The sequence below is a fragment of the Paramisgurnus dabryanus genome, chromosome 21, assembly GCF_030506205.2.
Source record: "Paramisgurnus dabryanus chromosome 21, PD_genome_1.1, whole genome shotgun sequence".
Taxonomy (NCBI): domain Eukaryota; kingdom Metazoa; phylum Chordata; class Actinopteri; order Cypriniformes; family Cobitidae; genus Paramisgurnus; species Paramisgurnus dabryanus.
In genome coordinates, this window is record NC_133357.1 from 17,116,267 (window position 1) to 17,132,986 (window position 16,720).

The 16,720-nt window shown below is 36.1% G+C and overlaps 3 protein-coding genes across 3 annotated transcripts; 1 reads left to right on the forward strand and 2 right to left on the reverse strand.

Annotated features, from left to right (window-relative positions):
• The first annotated feature begins 20 nt into the window (after positions 1 to 20).
• taf13 (TATA-box binding protein associated factor 13) lies at positions 21 to 2,009 on the forward strand. Its single transcript, XM_065285980.2, has 2 exons — positions 21 to 158; positions 317 to 2,009. The coding sequence occupies exon 2, from the start codon at positions 318 to 320 to the stop codon at positions 690 to 692; it is 375 nt and encodes a 124-aa protein (XP_065142052.1). The 5' UTR covers positions 21 to 158; position 317; the 3' UTR covers positions 693 to 2,009.
• On the reverse strand, positions 1,537 to 4,184 carry tnnc2.2 (troponin C2, fast skeletal type, tandem duplicate 2). The gene is made up of 6 exons (XM_065285978.2): positions 4,038 to 4,184; positions 2,785 to 2,836; positions 2,562 to 2,705; positions 2,312 to 2,426; positions 2,092 to 2,228; positions 1,537 to 2,008 (listed from the first exon to the last, which is right to left on the reverse strand). Exons 1-6 carry the CDS (start codon positions 4,038 to 4,040, stop codon positions 1,977 to 1,979), a joined length of 483 nt encoding a protein of 160 aa, XP_065142050.1. The 5' UTR covers positions 4,041 to 4,184; the 3' UTR covers positions 1,537 to 1,976.
• Positions 4,185 to 6,328: 2,144 nt separating this feature from the next.
• On the reverse strand, positions 6,329 to 16,321 carry tnnc2.1 (troponin C2, fast skeletal type, tandem duplicate 1). Its single transcript, XM_065285977.1, has 6 exons — positions 16,112 to 16,321; positions 11,258 to 11,312; positions 10,897 to 11,040; positions 10,509 to 10,623; positions 8,790 to 8,926; positions 6,329 to 7,027 (listed from the first exon to the last, which is right to left on the reverse strand). Exons 1-6 carry the CDS (start codon positions 16,112 to 16,114, stop codon positions 6,996 to 6,998), a joined length of 486 nt encoding a protein of 161 aa, XP_065142049.1. The 5' UTR covers positions 16,115 to 16,321; the 3' UTR covers positions 6,329 to 6,995.
• Positions 16,322 to 16,720: the final 399 nt, after the last annotated feature.

A 16,720-nucleotide genomic window follows, 5' to 3' on the forward strand; every position in this document is an offset into this window, starting at 1 on the left:
GGCGCGTTGTCAATATTTGATTCATCCAGAACTACAGGTGGCGCTAGTGGTTAATGTCATGTGACAGGAGCGCGTAGGATATCACTGAATGAACGTTACTTCCGGTTCCTGCATTTGCTGTTTGGTGTTTTTCTAGCGTTTGTTGGCATTTTCTGCACGTACGTTACACATAAACACTGGATTATTAGTCTTGTTAATAGCGACATTGAGTATTAAAGTCATACAAATGCAATAGGAAGCGTTGTGCTTAAGACATTCACGTTTTTTAGTTTGTTCTTCACCATAGCTAAATTAGCGGTCTGTGTTTCGTTTACAGAATGGCTGAGGAGGAGGAGGATCCTGGATTTGAAGATGATGTAGAGGACGGAGGTAACGGCGTAGACTCTGGCCAAGGTAAAAGAAAGCGACTTTTCTCGAAAGAGCTGCGCTGCATGATGTACGGCTTTGGTGACGACCAGAATCCATACACTGAATCAGTGGACATACTGGAGGACTTGGTCATCGAGTTCATCACGGAGATGACCCACAAGGCGATGTCTATAGGACGACAGGGCCGTGTTCAGGTGGAGGACATTGTTTTTCTCATTCGCAAGGATCCTAGGAAGTTTGCAAGAGTGAAGGACCTACTTACCATGAACGAGGAGCTGAAGAAAGCTCGCAAAGCTTTTGACGAAGCTAATTATGGATCTTAATGATGATCGCCATTATTTGTTAAGCTGTCACTTTTCCCTTCAGTTTTCCATGTTTGTAACATTTGTATAGGACTGTATTTCATGCAAATGGCCACGTTTTATTGCTGTGTATTCTTAGTAAGCATGAAAATTCATAAAGGTAACAGAAGGCATATAACTATGTGCATTGTGTCTATGTTTTTGTCTGAAATGTCCCTTTTTATTGAACAATAAAGATACAAGTTAAATGTTGAATAATATTTGTGTTTTGTAAACCTTAGGAAATATCAAGAATATGTATGTCTCTAAATTGTATAAACGTAACTTAATACTTGGCTGAGTAGTGTTGCTGAAATGTGACATTTACTTTTAATGTTAACCCTAACAATGGGTGCAATAACATCAAAATAAGAAGAAAGCATGAAGGCTGTGAAAGGTCTCTTAAAATATGAAATTTGATATTGAGGATGAAAACATAGTGCATTTTATTTTAATGCATACGTTTATTACAATGTGAAGTTGCCTAATAGGCCAGATGAGGTAACACACTGATAATAAAAAAAAGTAAATTTTATTACTTTATGCAAAAGAGTGAGTTTACCTAGTTTACCTTTCACGTCAATGATTTGCATTACTAGATAAAAGAATACTCAGCAGCCACTGACGATGTAAAACAAAAACAATTTACTGATTTACACACTTTTCAGCACAATGTCATCATCCTGAAATGTCTTTTTCCCTAATATGAGCTGATTTCTCAAAAAATAAATTATAAATAATTAATTGAGAAGCTGATCGCACACTTGGCAGAAAAATAATGTTTAATTGATAAGCAAATCCGTACAAATCAAAATGTGAGACCAACTAAACATGAGTGTGTTTTATTTTTTATTCTGTTTCAAGCGTTTTATTCTTAAATACAGTGGTGGCTTAAGCATTGGTCTATGCAGCGATAACAAGCTGCTGATCTAGATTAAATCTAGACTAAACACCCACTTAGGTGAAGTCTACCATGGCATGTGCTTCTAGTGTACTGATCGTCAACATACATGATGAACCTATAAACCACACCGCAGCTTGGCTCCTTAGGTCTTGTATGAGGGTCAGTGGGAGCCCAATATAAAAGGCATTGTGGGCTGAACCTTGGCAAACCCCACACAGGTGTTTTTCTGTCTGTCTGCTGAAGAGGTGAGGGTTAGATGCAGTAAGGCAGATAGTGGACAAAAGGGGAGATTGAGTGGCATTAAGAGTTAAGTTTCAGTCTGCAGGGATGAGAGGGGTAAGGAATGTCCATGAGTTTCTGTTTTACTGCACGTTCTCCATCATCTTGAGGAATTCTGGGAATAAAGACATACAGTTTTTTTAAAAATATTGAACAGTTTCATATGTACCTCAAAATTAAATGACAAAACCACCATACCATCAAAGTCCAGCATGCCGTCATTGTTTTTGTCTCCTTCTTTGAGCAGCTCATCAATCTCTTCCTCTGAGACGGATTCACCAGTGCTACGGATGATCTCAGCAAACTCATCTCTGTCGATGTAACCATCACCGTTCCTGCAGAAAAACAATGTTGCGTATAATAAAGTGAGCCTGATGCTGGGTGTGATAGAAGTACACAAAAACATCAGATGACGTACCTGTCCAGCACACGGAAGCATTCAGCCAACTCTTCCTCGGACTTGCCAGCCTGGTCCTCCTTGAGGAGTCTCACCATCATGACCAAGAACTCCTCAAAGTCAATGGATCCGCTGCCTTTAAGTTTGTAGTATAAAGTGCATTAGCCATTGCAATCTTTCTGTCAAAAACTCATGCAGACATCACATTTTGTCGAATATATTAAAATGTGTCTTAAAATGCAATATTTTTAAGGCCTGACACTTTGCTTACCGTCTTCATCGACCTCCTCGATGATCTCTTCCAACTCTTCTCTGGTTGGATTCTGACCCAGCATCCTCATCACGGTACCCAACTCCTTGGTGCTGATATCACCGCCACCATCGGTGTCGAACATGTCGAAGGCAGCCTTGAACTCTTTGAAAGGTACAAAAATGTCATGGTAACAGATACACGCGTAGAAAATATAGTGTGAGAGATATAATTGTCCACTTACCGGCAAGCATCTCCTCGCTCAAATATGAGCGCGCCTCCTGTTGCGCGTCAGTCTGAAACAACAGGGGTGAACATTAAGGCTACCGTATAATTTGGTTCTGAACATATAATTTTGCTCAATATATTGTACTGAAACTTTGTATCTATCTAAAAAAAAATCGCTAGTTTGTCTCTTATTATTCTTTTTTAAATTCAAATCTTCTCTGTTTACAGTAGTCTAGCCTAGTCTATAAAATAGCGGAATTTTGTTGCTTTACAAAAGTTTATTAAATATGGACTTTTTTCTAAGTTTATTCTTTTAAACAAACGGTTGAGCTTTAGCCCATATTTTACCTATTCATGTTTTAAAACAATCAAAAATAATAATTTAAGAGTGTTTACTTTTTATATCATATTTCAGATGTGATATTTTCTGTGTGCACGTTTGTACTTATATATTTTGCAATAAAATGACCAGAAAACGATTAGTGAACTAAATGCCAAACTTACAATATATTGACAAAATAGTCAAAAGCATCCTTATTGTAATGAAGACATTTGTTTTTTGTTTTCTTAAGCTTTACTGCATCCATCTCCGTTAGGTCATAGGTCAACAGCAGTTGCTGTCTAACCCCTGCTGGACAATTTTGTAACTATTTTAAGGCTCAACAAATTACCCCCCTCAGTCAAATGACTGTACATGGTCATTCTGAAATAGAAACCCTGGAATGTGTCGCCTAAGCTTTTAGTTAACTCACTAACCTGCTGACCATTTACATATCAAATAGCAGTAATCTATATCTACCTCTATAAAACTTCTGATGTCTGAGTGACACCTTTATTTTTAACACTAATAAGACATAGTTTTACAGATATTTACATATCCTAATATAAAAACAATGCAATTAAAATATCCTGTAAGAAAATTAATTATAATAAATAAAAAAAATTACCAATTTAAATGGTTAAACAATGGTTAATTTACTGAGACCCTAGTACATTTGTTATTACTATTGTTTTATTACAAAGATAAAATGTATAATATATATAATAATGTATTATAACTTGACAAAATTTTTTATTAAAATAAAGTTTTTGAAAACAAAGAAACAAAAGTGTAAAGTTTTCACAATGCTTTTCAAACTGCATAGGAGCATTATTGAATTATTATCATTAATGGATGTCTTTTTTGATAAATGCAATTCTAGAATCTAATTCTCTTTTTATACACATTTCCATTTACAAAAATGACAGCGTAAATGTTTAATTTCTTACCATGGTTGTGGATTAGTTTTCCTCACTTATATCCACGAGACAAGTAGTGGTCAGCGTGCCAGCACCCCAACAGATAGACTAGACATCAAGTGACAGTTCAGACACACTTTAAACAGGCCACCCAGGCCACACCCACCACCGGTAACAGGCCTCCAGATTTAGAACCCTGAACTTTTAGGGCTCGGATGCTCCCGTAAGCCAATCGAAATGTAAAATGGGTACAATCAGCATACAGTCTTTATAAACAAGGACACTGGGAAATTATAACTGATGCATTCTGCTGTCATTTTGCATTATGCTAGAAGGAAACACATTGGGATGATTGATGAGAGAATTATACATTGCCAATGGTGGGACTTTACTGTGAAGATATCTATTACTGTTGTATTATTTGAAAACTTTCTGAAACAAAACTTTTTTTGCACTATAACACTTTCTGCATAAACACACCTTTTGATAGATAGTTAATCAAAGTTAAAATAGATAACAAGGTTTTAGTTAAATATATTATAACTGTTTATACGTTTAATTCTTGGAGGAGAGAAAGATATTGAGTCTTTTCCCTCATGTGTACAGATAGGATTTCATGTTTAAAATGGTTACACCCAATAGTGTTCTGCACCCCACCCCTCTTTTAGTGAAGCTAAGAAACCCTAAACCTCTTGAGAAAGTGCTGCACTGCAAAATGTTTGCGTGCTCTGAATAGCAGATTTAAATCTCCACTCCACCCCTCCCAAAACCTAAAAACACAAATGGTGCAGGTACCCCATAAGACACCAATATCTGCCACTCCTTGTATGGCATGTGCTTCCTGAGTTAGGAATCATATGAACGTGGATTGGAGAAGGATTTAGAGGGAACTCGGAGGAGGGGGTTGCCGACTATATACCATAAGGTGGAAATGGAGAGATTTAAAATCTGAGTTTATGGGGTGATGTGCAAATGCACTCAGCAATCTGAATTATCTCCTACTGGATGGTTATGAGCTAAGCCTATGGCACCTCACCATTGCAGCTTTGGAAGCTCCGACATGAGATATACATCTATGACCTGAAGATAAAGACAGGGACTGTACAACTTCACAATCCACTGGATCCCTTGGGTTTCCATCATATGAAGACAATATGGACACTGCCTCCTTTCTTACCATGAGAACATATATATGTGTGTAACTTGCATGGCTTTGTTGCTTTGGCATACAAATTTTATGTTTAGGAACCAAAACTGATCTTTTTCATGGCTTTGCTTGAAAGACTCAGGAAAGGTAAGTATGAAAATATGGGTAGAGACCAGCAAAAGAAAAAATATATATAAAACTGTGACATGCTTTTATCTAAAGGATGGACAAGTGTTTTCTGATCTGCACATGGGGTACTGGGATACATGTGTGTTTATGGTATTGGATGGGGGGGGGGGGGGTGTTGGTTGGGTGCGAAACAACATGTCTATTTTTTCAGATGGGGAGAGATGATGGGGTGGGGGTTAAGACCACCCATATCTCAAACCATATCTTTTCACCAGCTTTTTTACCTCACTTCTGCCTAGTGTTTTATCATTATGTATGTATGCATGTGTTTTGTCTTGTAAGATATTTGTATCTATGTCTGTTGATGCCGTTATGTTTACTTTATTAAACCTTGAGCATGGGAAAGGCGCTTTTTATAAATGTAACTTATTATTATTTATCAGCTGTGGAAAATGAATGTTTGCAATGTAATACTGTAGCTGCAGCAGGACCTCGAATTCTTGCCTGGCTGCCAAACCTCTCCGCAAAGTTGTGATCCATGCTTGTCATTTCCTATCGTCTTTAGCAAACCAAACCATTTTATTTCAACAAGGTACTTGTTTCAGAGATCAGTTTAGCCACCAGCCAGCCGATAAATAAATACAAACTGGAAATTCACTTCGGTTCAGGCATGTAAATGAGAAAACATGCGTGCGTCTGATGAAAACATCTATAGTATAGAATTACATATTAAGATTCGTAACAGCCCTACTTTATATGATAAAAAGCATTTAAGATGCACTCAAAAAATGCTGGATCATTTTTAACCCAAGAGTTGGATCAAAAAGGGACAAAAACCCACTGGGTTGTAATTTAACCTATATGCTGGGTTTGTTGGGTCAAACATTTTTTTTAGGCTAAATTTAACTCAACGGTTGAGTTTGTCCCTTTTTTGACCCAAAGTTGAGTCGAAAATAACCCAGCATTTTTTTGGAATGTGACTGCATTCAAGGATTAATATTTTTAGTCAAATATGCACAATTAAATAAGTTGATTTGCCACAACATTTTATTTTTTTTCTATTTTTAATAGATTTACTGAGATGCTGCTAACATGAGCTACACTCTTAAAAATATTGGGTTGTTTTAAACCCAGTGTTGGTCGTAAAGGGATACTTTTGGGCTAAATTAACCCAGAAAATGATTATATTTGACCCAACAGTTGATTAAAACAACAATCCAGCATAGGAGCTGGGCTCGTCCCTTTTTGACTGAACACTTGGTTGGAAATAACCCAACAATTTTTTAGAGTGTAGAAGGCAGAAGAGAGGCAATTCTTTATCACCATGACAACAAAGCAATAAATCCCAGACCGTTTCTAAGGTAAATATTAAGGCAAGGTCATCTTAAGCACTTCTTGAAAGGAAATGGAAGGCTTGACAAAGTCTTTGGAAGAAGTAAGTGTAATGGAAGACAGCTGGAGGCATAAGATGATAGGTGGGGTAAGTTGTTTCCTCTGAAACGGTGGGTATGGTTATTTTTAAGTACCTTCACAGTCCAATCTCCAACGGACACTGCCAATAGTCCACCATCAAAGCAAATTATTTTTGCATTATTGTTAAGTATTGAAACCTGGGAGATTGTGTTTTCACTGTCATCTTTTTCTTTGAAGTTCTCAGCATTGCTTCTTCTGATAAATCATTAGGGATGGAGGGGATGAAAGGCAATTTTGCTTTACTGTACATTTTCCATCATTTTCAGAAACTCTGGAATGACATTAACAAAAAGACAGAGGCAATGTATCATCATTCATTTTATAGCTCATACTTTTTGTAAAAAAATGTGCTAATAATTTTAGATGACTAAGATGAACTTAATACACCAACATTCATAAAAATGGTCCCTAGCTGTCACTGGGACAGTACCATATGCACTTTTTTATTTCAAATGTGTACCTTTTGAAAGGGTACTGCCCCAGTGACCGTTTCTGTACCTTTACTTCTAGTTATTGAATTAAGGTTTGTCTGCTTATACACCTTCAAATATCTTAAAAAACTTTGACTGCAGCAAATGCATTGTTTTTGTAGCCTATAGGTCATGGGTTCGATTCCCACACTGTTAACCCAGAAATTGTCTTTACTCAAACAATCAAGGAAAAATCATTAATATTTTCTGTTTTGAAGCCAAAGCTTCAATTGATTTGTTGATTTACTGTTAACCTTACAAAATCTATTGTGAAAATGATTAAAATTATTAGTTCATGTTGTGAGGAATACCCATAATCCTTTGCGCTTGAATATTTTGATTATTTTCTGCTTTTTCACAAATTAAAAACTGATAAGAACTTTCTCTATTCAAATATTTGTTAATAAAATGTCATATAGGTTCAAGCTCTTATATTATTGATGTTGTTTTGTTGTAAATTATAATTTTGTCAAGTCACCAATCAGGTGATCAGTGTTTCCATACATGAACCCTGTTCAAAACATTTTATTATATTTCTCTCCACTGTACTTACAATGTATGTTAAAACACATTTTTGTGTGTTTCTGTGGAGAATCACATTTATTTAATGATTGACTTAAAATCAGTCATTAATTTTTGTTATAATACCATTTATAACATCAAAAGTAATACAAAGTGATAAAAACTAAAGTTATATGCAACAGGTTTCCTCACACATTTCTAGTAATGTCATCTAAACTGGGTTGAAAGTGCAGGAATATTGGAAGAAATTAAAACATTAAGTACATTAAACTTAAAATTAATTGTTATTTCAACCAGGCAAAATCAACTTTTTTAGGGCAACGAGTTTCCATAAATGTTTTAAGTTCAATCAACCTGTATGGGCTTACAGTGCAGAGAACACACACTTTAGATGAAAGCATCTGCCAAATGCATGAAATAAAAATAAAAATGTTTGTGTGGGTATTTGTATGGAATTATTCAGCCTGATCTCACAGGGAAAAACATACAATTATCATAAAAAACAATTATGATACCCCGCCTCTGAGCCCAACATCACAGAGGCGAAAGCAAATTGTACTAAAGGGTATGAACGTATGAATTAATAAGAATTAGCCTATTCATAAAATATTGCTATGAGATTGTTTTTAATTTAGAGCTGGGCATAGATTAATCTAGATTAATCTCAAACAAAATAAAAGTAATTTTTTGCATTACATATTTGCAAAGTTTGTGCGGTGTGTAATTATTATGTATATATAAATACACACACATTACATGTGTATATATATTTATTTATATTTTTATATATTCTTAATTTTATATAAATAAAAAAACTATATTTAAATAAAACATTTCTTAAATGTATATACATGTATGTGTGTGTGTTTAAATAAACATAATATTTACACACATCACAAACTCATATATTATATGAGATTGTATGAGATTAATCTAGATTAATCTAAGCCCAGCCCTAGTTTTATTATTTCTGTATATGTTTTAATATATGACGACAGTAATTAAAAAAAGCTTTTGTTAAATAAAAGTAAAAAGATTTACCATCAAAGTCAATTTTTCCATCTTTATTTGTGTCTGCATCTGCCATGAGTTCATCTATATCTTCTTCTGCTATTGGCTCTCCAGTGGCGTGCAAGATTGCTCCAAACTCCTCACGATCAATGAAACCGTCTTGGTTTCTGTTTATTAGAACAACGTTTAGAAGAAATCAAATCCTAGAATCAGCGAGAACAGTTTCATATCACGCATTAAACAACAAGCTAAGCAAGCAATAAACTTCCCTAACAAAAAAATGAGACCAAATTGATCTTTATTGAAATATTATCCTTTACTCCATAACCACTTTAGCATGACATGTCTGTGGAAGATTTTCAACAATCACACCTTATTTGTATTTCATGTAAACCAGGCAGCCCTCACCTGACAGTCATTATCTATAATTGTAAACCAATGTGTGGTTAAAGCCCCACATATTTCTATGCCTTTCAATGTAATAACACACTGTCATCTTGACGACTGAATAGAGTTTGTAGCTGAAACAGTAGAAAAAGAGCAATAAGACAGAAGATGAATGATATCTGTTATAATATCGCAAACCCTCTTTGTTTACCAAAGCATTCATAAGCTTAATTATGCAATAAGAAATCATTCACACTGTCAGAATTTTTTTTCAAAATACGTACCCCAGCAATATCTAGGCCACTACTCATTCAAAAAGTATAGCTTTGCACCTGAAGAGTTCATAGTAGTAGGCTACCTTATGTATATATACACACAAACACACACTCACAAACATATATATGGGTATATATATATATATATATATATATATATATATATATATATATATATATCCTAATGTATATATTTTTGTACCTAAATGTTACAGATTTTGTTACATTCATATTTTGACAATTTTTTTCTGACAGTGTATAATATCTTAAAAAAATAAACTACACATAAAGTATTAAAGGTGACATAGAATGATTGAACGGAGTATTTATCCTTGTTCTGTGATGTGACATGTAGACAACATTTTTTTGTTTGGGTCTGTAATGCCTTAGAAGCTTCCTAAAAACCTCTCTCAGATAGCTCTATTAGGGTGGGGGATTTTAAACAAGTGGTTTTGCACATATTTGGCTCCCCCTACTGGCTTAACTTGCAATCTCATTACTGATTGGCTGACTTTGCTGCCACTCAAAAAATGTAGCCAATTATTTTTAAGTGGAGGGGCAGTGAGATGCGTGTGATGTCATAAGTATCAGTTTTTCAGATTGGGCCGTTTTCTGGCTGACATTTCTAAAAGAGGAATTTCTATGAGACTGAGATGTTTAGCATGTCTAGCACTTTTTGTATGTTTGTGAATGTGGGTAGCCTACCATTATTCAACAAAGACAAGGTAAAAATGGTTTTTCATTCTCTGTCCCCTTTAAAGAAAGTCAATCTTTGCCTTAATTATTTTGATTTACAAGAAATATGTAAGTACTTCTTCTCCGTAATGAATCATTATCTTTTCAGATGATAAGCTTAATAGAAATGTCTGAGATGCATCTCATATCTTGTTTTCTTTATATAAAACCACAGCGTGTGAGGCAGAAGGTCACAGAAATTAATGAGAGCTTCACTATGTGAAATTGTTTCATTTATATGGTCACATTTGCCTCCCTGCTGTGGGCATGACAGATAAATCTGATAATAAAACCAAATACCTTTTTAATGCTGCTGACATGTATGCTGAGGGCATTGCTACAGGTGACTTACTTGTCAAAGACACGGAAGCATTCAGATAGCTCTTCATCAGACTTGCCCGCCTGGTCCTCCTTTAGCTGCTGTACCATCATGACCAAGAACTCTTCAAAGTCAATAGTGCCACTGCCTGAGGATGCAAAACCAAGATGTGATGACACTAAACTGTGCATTAACAAAGTCGCAGGTTGATTCGTAAAGAATGCATGCACTGTATGGCGGGTAAACTCACTGATGTGAGTAATAAGCATCAGCTGAATAAATTGTCTGAAAAGTGACCGAAATATGTACCCCAGCTGTCACTGTGGCAGTATTACAGCTTTGGACCTTAAAGAGTTCATATCAGTACCTTAGAGGTACATATTGGGGCATATTTTCACAATATTTCCCCTAACAAACTAACCATCTTCATCCACTTCTTCAATGATTGCATCCAGCTCTTCTCTGGTTGGATTCTGACCCAGCATCCTCATTACGGTACCCAACTCCTTGGTGCTGATATCACCGCCACCATCAGTGTCGAACATGTCGAAGGCAGCCTTGAACTCTTTCATGTGGGTTCACAGAAAATAAATTGAATGTACAGGATATATGTATAAAATATTTTTTAAATTAAACATTTTTAATCATTTACAATTTTCAAAGCAGGATGTGGTATTTTGTGTCACAGTAATGCACCTTTAGAGAAAACCCTTAGAGCTGGTTTGTACTCCTGAAGCCCCATGTAATGTAAAAAAGAAAACATGCTGGCTTCACACACTCACCAGCAATCATTTCTTCGCTCAGGAAAGAGCGGGCGTCTGTCTGTGCATCGGTGGGCTGAAAAGAGAACAGTATGTAATTAATTATTTTTTTAGAATTACACAACAAATTATACACCATGTGGGAAGTGGGAATTGTTTCCTAATGCCATTTTGCCCAATATGGTCCCAAGGCCAATTTTTGAAAAGATGTATGCAATCACCTTCCCTTTGGTCATGAAATTATTAGCTTGGAAAGTCTGCCTGTGTTATTCTTCTACAAATAATCCATTTGTTATTTATTTCTTTAATGCAACCAAGTGCAAACAAATGAAATAATAAAAATAACCGTACCACTAAATGTATTACCTTAATTGAATGTATTAATCTATGTTAATGTTTGTTAATGCCATTACAGTTATTCATGTAGGTGCATGGTGTATTAAATCATTTGAACAGTTACACATTTTAATTTAGTGAAAATAACACAAACTAGTTAAATTCTGTTGAAGTATTGTTCATGTTAGCTAATGCATTAATTAATGTTAACAAATACAGCCTTATTGTTAAGTGTTACCAAAATAACTGATATATCGTTGTCACGGTTACGTGCCAGAACTAAAGTGAACTTATTTTTTCAGCCTGGCTAGTGGCTAAACTTATCTCTGAAACAAATACCTTGTCAAAAATAAAATGTTTTGGTTTGCTAAAGACGAGGGGAGACGACATGCGTGGGAGATTCTTGTGAAATTAGACATTTTGATAAAAAATGTAAATACTATCAAAATAATAAAAAGCATACAGTTACAAACATTTTCATTACCGCAACACGTCCATGACTGGATTTGGGTTCTTTGACATGGAAACATTTATAATTAAAACATTTAAAAAATAAAAAGCTTCAGTGCATGTTATACTATAAACATTTACAGTAAAGAAACATGTGGTATTTGGTGATCATTGGTAAATGTAGAGACAATAATAAGGAATATAAATGTGTCCAAGACCAATTTTCTTATCCTCCGCAACAATTTTCAATCATTGCTTAAGCCCTCAAGAAACTAACATTTTCACACAAAAAAAGTTTGGTTGAAAGGACACAATAGGCTTTATGCCCAGCTGCACTACTTCCTGAACTTCAGCCTGCTCCTTGTTTCCTGTCTGTCATTATTGGACAAACTGATTAATCCAAGTGTGTCTTATTGTTGTTGTGACTACTGAGGTCAGGCACACCTGGATTAATCAATTTGTTTGCGACTACTGAGGTCAGGAACACTTGGATTAATCAGTTTGTCCAATAATGGCAGACAGGAAACAAGGAGCTGGCTGAAGTTCAGGAAGTAGTGCAGCTGGGCATAAAGCCTATTGACTGTGACACTCAAGATGGCTACCAGGTAAGCACTTCTTATTTTTTCTAAAAGTTGAAATTTTGTTTGTCATAGTACCTAGACAACTTTTTAGTTCTCATTACCGAAACATGAGTTGTAAATGCATATATTTAATGTGATATCATGTAATGATCATTTTTATAATGATAATCTAAAAAATGTAAATAATTCTATAGGAAATATTTTTTAAATCCTCTAAAAAATAATGGTTATAGTAAATTCAGACCTTACTCTTATATGTGCAAAAAAATGACTTCAAGGGCTTTTTTAAAAATTCTGATGCTGAACACCTTCTAAATCTGGATTTCGTGAGAATCACCCACATAGATCACAACCATGTAGAGAGGTTTGGCAGATAGACAAGAATTCAAGGACCATAGCTAATACTGTAAAATGTTATATTAATTGTACACAGTAACACTAGCTCAGTGTTGTCATTTATTTCCATTGTTATCAGATATTAACTACTGTAAAAGGACTCTGTTGTTATTGATTCTATGTGGAAGTCTACCAGAAGTTGCGTTTAGTGCACAAAAGCTGTTTGTTTATGTTGTTGTATTTGCTGGATTTTTACAAGATGTGTGATAAATGTTTAGATTCATCAAGGGCTCTGAAACAACGTACTCACCCACTTCAGCACTCTATACACATTTGTTTAATATACAGTGGAAAAGCGTTGCCCCCTTCCTGATTTTTTATTTTTTTGGCATGTTTGTCACACTTTAATGTTTCAATTCATCAAAACAAATTTAAACTTTAATCAAAGATAACACAACATGCAGTTTTTAAATGAAGTTGGGTTTTATTATGAAGGGAAAATAAAATCCAAAAATGAAAATGAGAGTATAGTTCTTAGCCATATCGGCCTAGAAAATCACAACTTTTAATTGTCAAGTTTTAAATATTTGGTCATTTTTGAGCTTGATGCTAATGGTCTAATCAGATTCAATGTATTATGCTAAGCTATGCTAAAAGTGGTAGCGCCAGACCCGGAGATCAGCTGAATGGATTCCAAAACTGTAAAACTCAATTGTATAACTCTAGGGGAGCTTGATAATAAGCCTATTTTCTAAGTTATATGTTCCTTTAAAATGTTAATTTGTTTCATGATCTGAAACATTAAAGTGTGACAAACATGCAAAAACATAAAAAATCAGGATAGGGACCACACCTTTTAAACACCACTATAGCTGTTATAAACATCTTTTTCCACCCCACCACACATAGGCGACATACATCTCCACTGAAAATACCAGTATCAATTTTCATACTGGGTTGTTATGCTGAATATTGTTGGTCTGGCAGGACAGCAATGCCAAAAATGCTCAATAAAAGATTCATGGTCAAGCTAGAAAAACATGAACAATTGCTGATCTTCATCCCTACTGTATAAATCCTGAATAACAGTTTATGTCCTTGGTGCAGAATAGGTCCTAAACACAAAATGGCAACACAAAAGTTAAAGTACCAAGATAGCCTATGGGCCCTTGCCCCCAGCGCAATTGACTTTGTCAGTGATGCATGTATCATTCGTATTTTGCACCGGCACACAGCAGGTTTTTTCCTCCACAGACGCACGTTGGCAAACTAGGGAATGAACTTGCGCTCCCTGGGCGGATCAGTGCAAAAAATGAGGCGTGTTCCGGCGCAAACCATCCCTGATGCTATTTTGCAGTTTCAAAAAACAATTGCGCCACTGACCAGAAAAAAACTAGTCTAAAGTCAGTGGCGCGTTGCACGTTGTTCATTATGCTATTTTAAGGGCGCGTGCTTGACCATAATGTATAGCGTGCACAACGCGCACACACTTTGCTTATCTAATCTACACAGATGCAACAGTTATTTTTGCAAATCATAAATTGTTACAATAAAAAATATTAACACATGAGATAAGGAAAATCATTGTGGTGAGCATCGTGGTGATAGTTTTTATTTATTTTGTGTGGCTGCGTTAAAAAAATTATCATGCAAATAACGATTAAAATATTTTCATAAGTTTGTTGTGTGGCTGTATTACGTTTATTTTATGTAAATAATAATTAAAATGTTTTCATAAGAAACCTTAATGTATGTGAAGTTGATTTGCAAGTGTACTTTGAGGTTGGACTGCTTGCGTTTCTTGGCTTTCAGCAGTGAGGGTGGACGCAGCGATGTCCTCTGCTGGCGTCTGTGTAGAGGCAGATCCACCTCCCGTTACACGGCGTGCCCGATTTATGCTGACAAGCTTGGGATTCGCCCGTCTCCTGACATCATTGTAGCGCTTGCGGCGCAACGTCCTGGGGATGCCAGCTGATGAGACAATTGTGGCTATTTCCTCTCACGCCTGTTTAACCGATGCTGATTTGGGCGGGTTTCTCCCATCCCCATACAAAACAATTTCTCTATCTTTGACTGCTCTTACAAGAACGTCGGTCTCCTCGGCTGTGAACCGCTCCTGGCGTGCGCCTGGTAAATCCGTCATAATAATAGCAACCCACCATGGAACTTGCGCACTTGCGTTTAAAGGGAATGTTGGATGACGTTCTGATTGGTTTATTTGACGTTACACCCTAACCACACCTATGAATAATGAACCTACTTCAGACCAACCCCTTATTGATTTGCGCCTGGTGCAAGAGTTATTTCTCCCGCCGGGAAAATAGCAACAACGCCCAAGATCCGCCCACAAAGTCACTTACGCTTTGTGCTTCGCACTTGCGTTTCAGATCGTGAAAATAGGGCCCTATGTCTCTCTCTTCTTTGAAGATCTAGATTGCCACTTGTCCCCAGAGACGATATTTAAAGCCAAACACATTCAAGCAAGCATAACAGCAAGACATCACCAAGAAGATTTTCAAAGACAAGACTAAAGTAGAGACAATCTACCCACCAATTGTAGCTTGGTAAATGGACTGCATTTATATAGCGCTTTTAACAGACCTATGGCCATCCAAAGCACTTTACAATTTGCCGCACATTCACCCACTCATTCATACACCGATGTCGGTGTCAACCATCCAGCTTGTCGGGAGCAGTTGGGGTTAGGTGTCTTGCTCAAGGACACCTCGACGCTTGGTCCAGTGGAGCCGGGGATTGAACCACCAACCTTCCGGTTTGTAGACAACCTACATGAACCACTGAGCCACTGCCTGCCGCTTGCACACTAAATACATAGTGGTAGCTTCACAATTGCAGGGCAAAAGCCTGTTGGCTAGACAGCTAGTGTATATACACTACACATAACTTACATGTGTAAATGTAGTATGTGTTAAAAGTATCACACTACCCACTGGTAACTAGCATATCACATTTCACATTTGACATACAACAGTTTCTCTCTAGTTACTATAGAAATTGCAATTAAATTACATGTATGTATGCTTCTTTCTATCCTTTACAATAATCATACGTGTTATTGAATCATTCAATCCTATATTTCATCTTTACAAAATACTCAACCAGCCATTGAAATCATACATTACATGCTCCATATCTATTCTAGAAATCTTACCATAATGACAGCTCAAAATGTGTCTTAAAAATTCTGTGAACTGTTCTTCCAAAATAAAAAAAATCTTCTGTCCAGCAAAGTCCTCTAGGTACTCAAACGCCTCCAGGCTCCACTAATAAAACCTTTCCCAGATTCACCTTCTAGAAAATGAACAGGATTGGACAAGAATCTTCCGACATTGACTTTGTCAACCAATGTCTGTGCTTACTAAAAGAAATACTCCACCCTTCTCCTTCATCCCTTTTTAATCCATCTCCACCTCTATGTGCCCTTCATTGCCCCAAATTTAGCTGAAGGATAGACGAGTGATCTCAATGGCATTTCTCCCCTCGAAAAAAATAAAAAGGGAAAGCAATGAGAGGTTCTTTAAGCTTCGGATAAACAGAGATGCTAGATGCATTACGTGCTGCTATCACATGCCTGAGATGTGCAAGCTTGCATCACTTACATGCCTCCATTTCTTCACCTTATCTGTCAATTATTCCATTCATTGATCTTCTTGGCTGTGCATGTGCTGATGAATTACTTTGATCTGAATCACAGAGATAGTAATAATACACACGAGAATAACACATTAGAAAAGATGTGACTTCATACCGAACGTTGCCT

Excerpts from the sequence above, each read along its gene's own strand:
- taf13 (XM_065285980.2), top strand. The coding sequence starts at position 318 with ATGGCTGAGGAGGAGGAGGATCCTGGATTTGAAGATGATGTAGAGGAC.
- tnnc2.2 (XM_065285978.2), bottom strand. Across the intron at positions 2,706-2,784 it reads GAGCGAGGAGATGCTTGCCG|AGTTCAAGGCTGCCTTCGAC; the intron begins GTAAGTGGACAA and ends TACCTTTCAAAG. Across the intron at positions 2,229-2,311 it reads TGCTTCCGTGTGCTGGACAG|GAACGGTGATGGTTACATCG; the intron begins GTACGTCATCTG and ends GTTTTTCTGCAG.
- tnnc2.1 (XM_065285977.1), bottom strand. Across the intron at positions 11,041-11,257 it reads GAGCGAAGAAATGATTGCTG|AGTTCAAGGCTGCCTTCGAC; the intron begins GTGAGTGTGTGA and ends CCCACATGAAAG. Across the intron at positions 8,927-10,508 it reads TGCTTCCGTGTCTTTGACAA|AAACCAAGACGGTTTCATTG; the intron begins GTAAGTCACCTG and ends TCTAATAAACAG.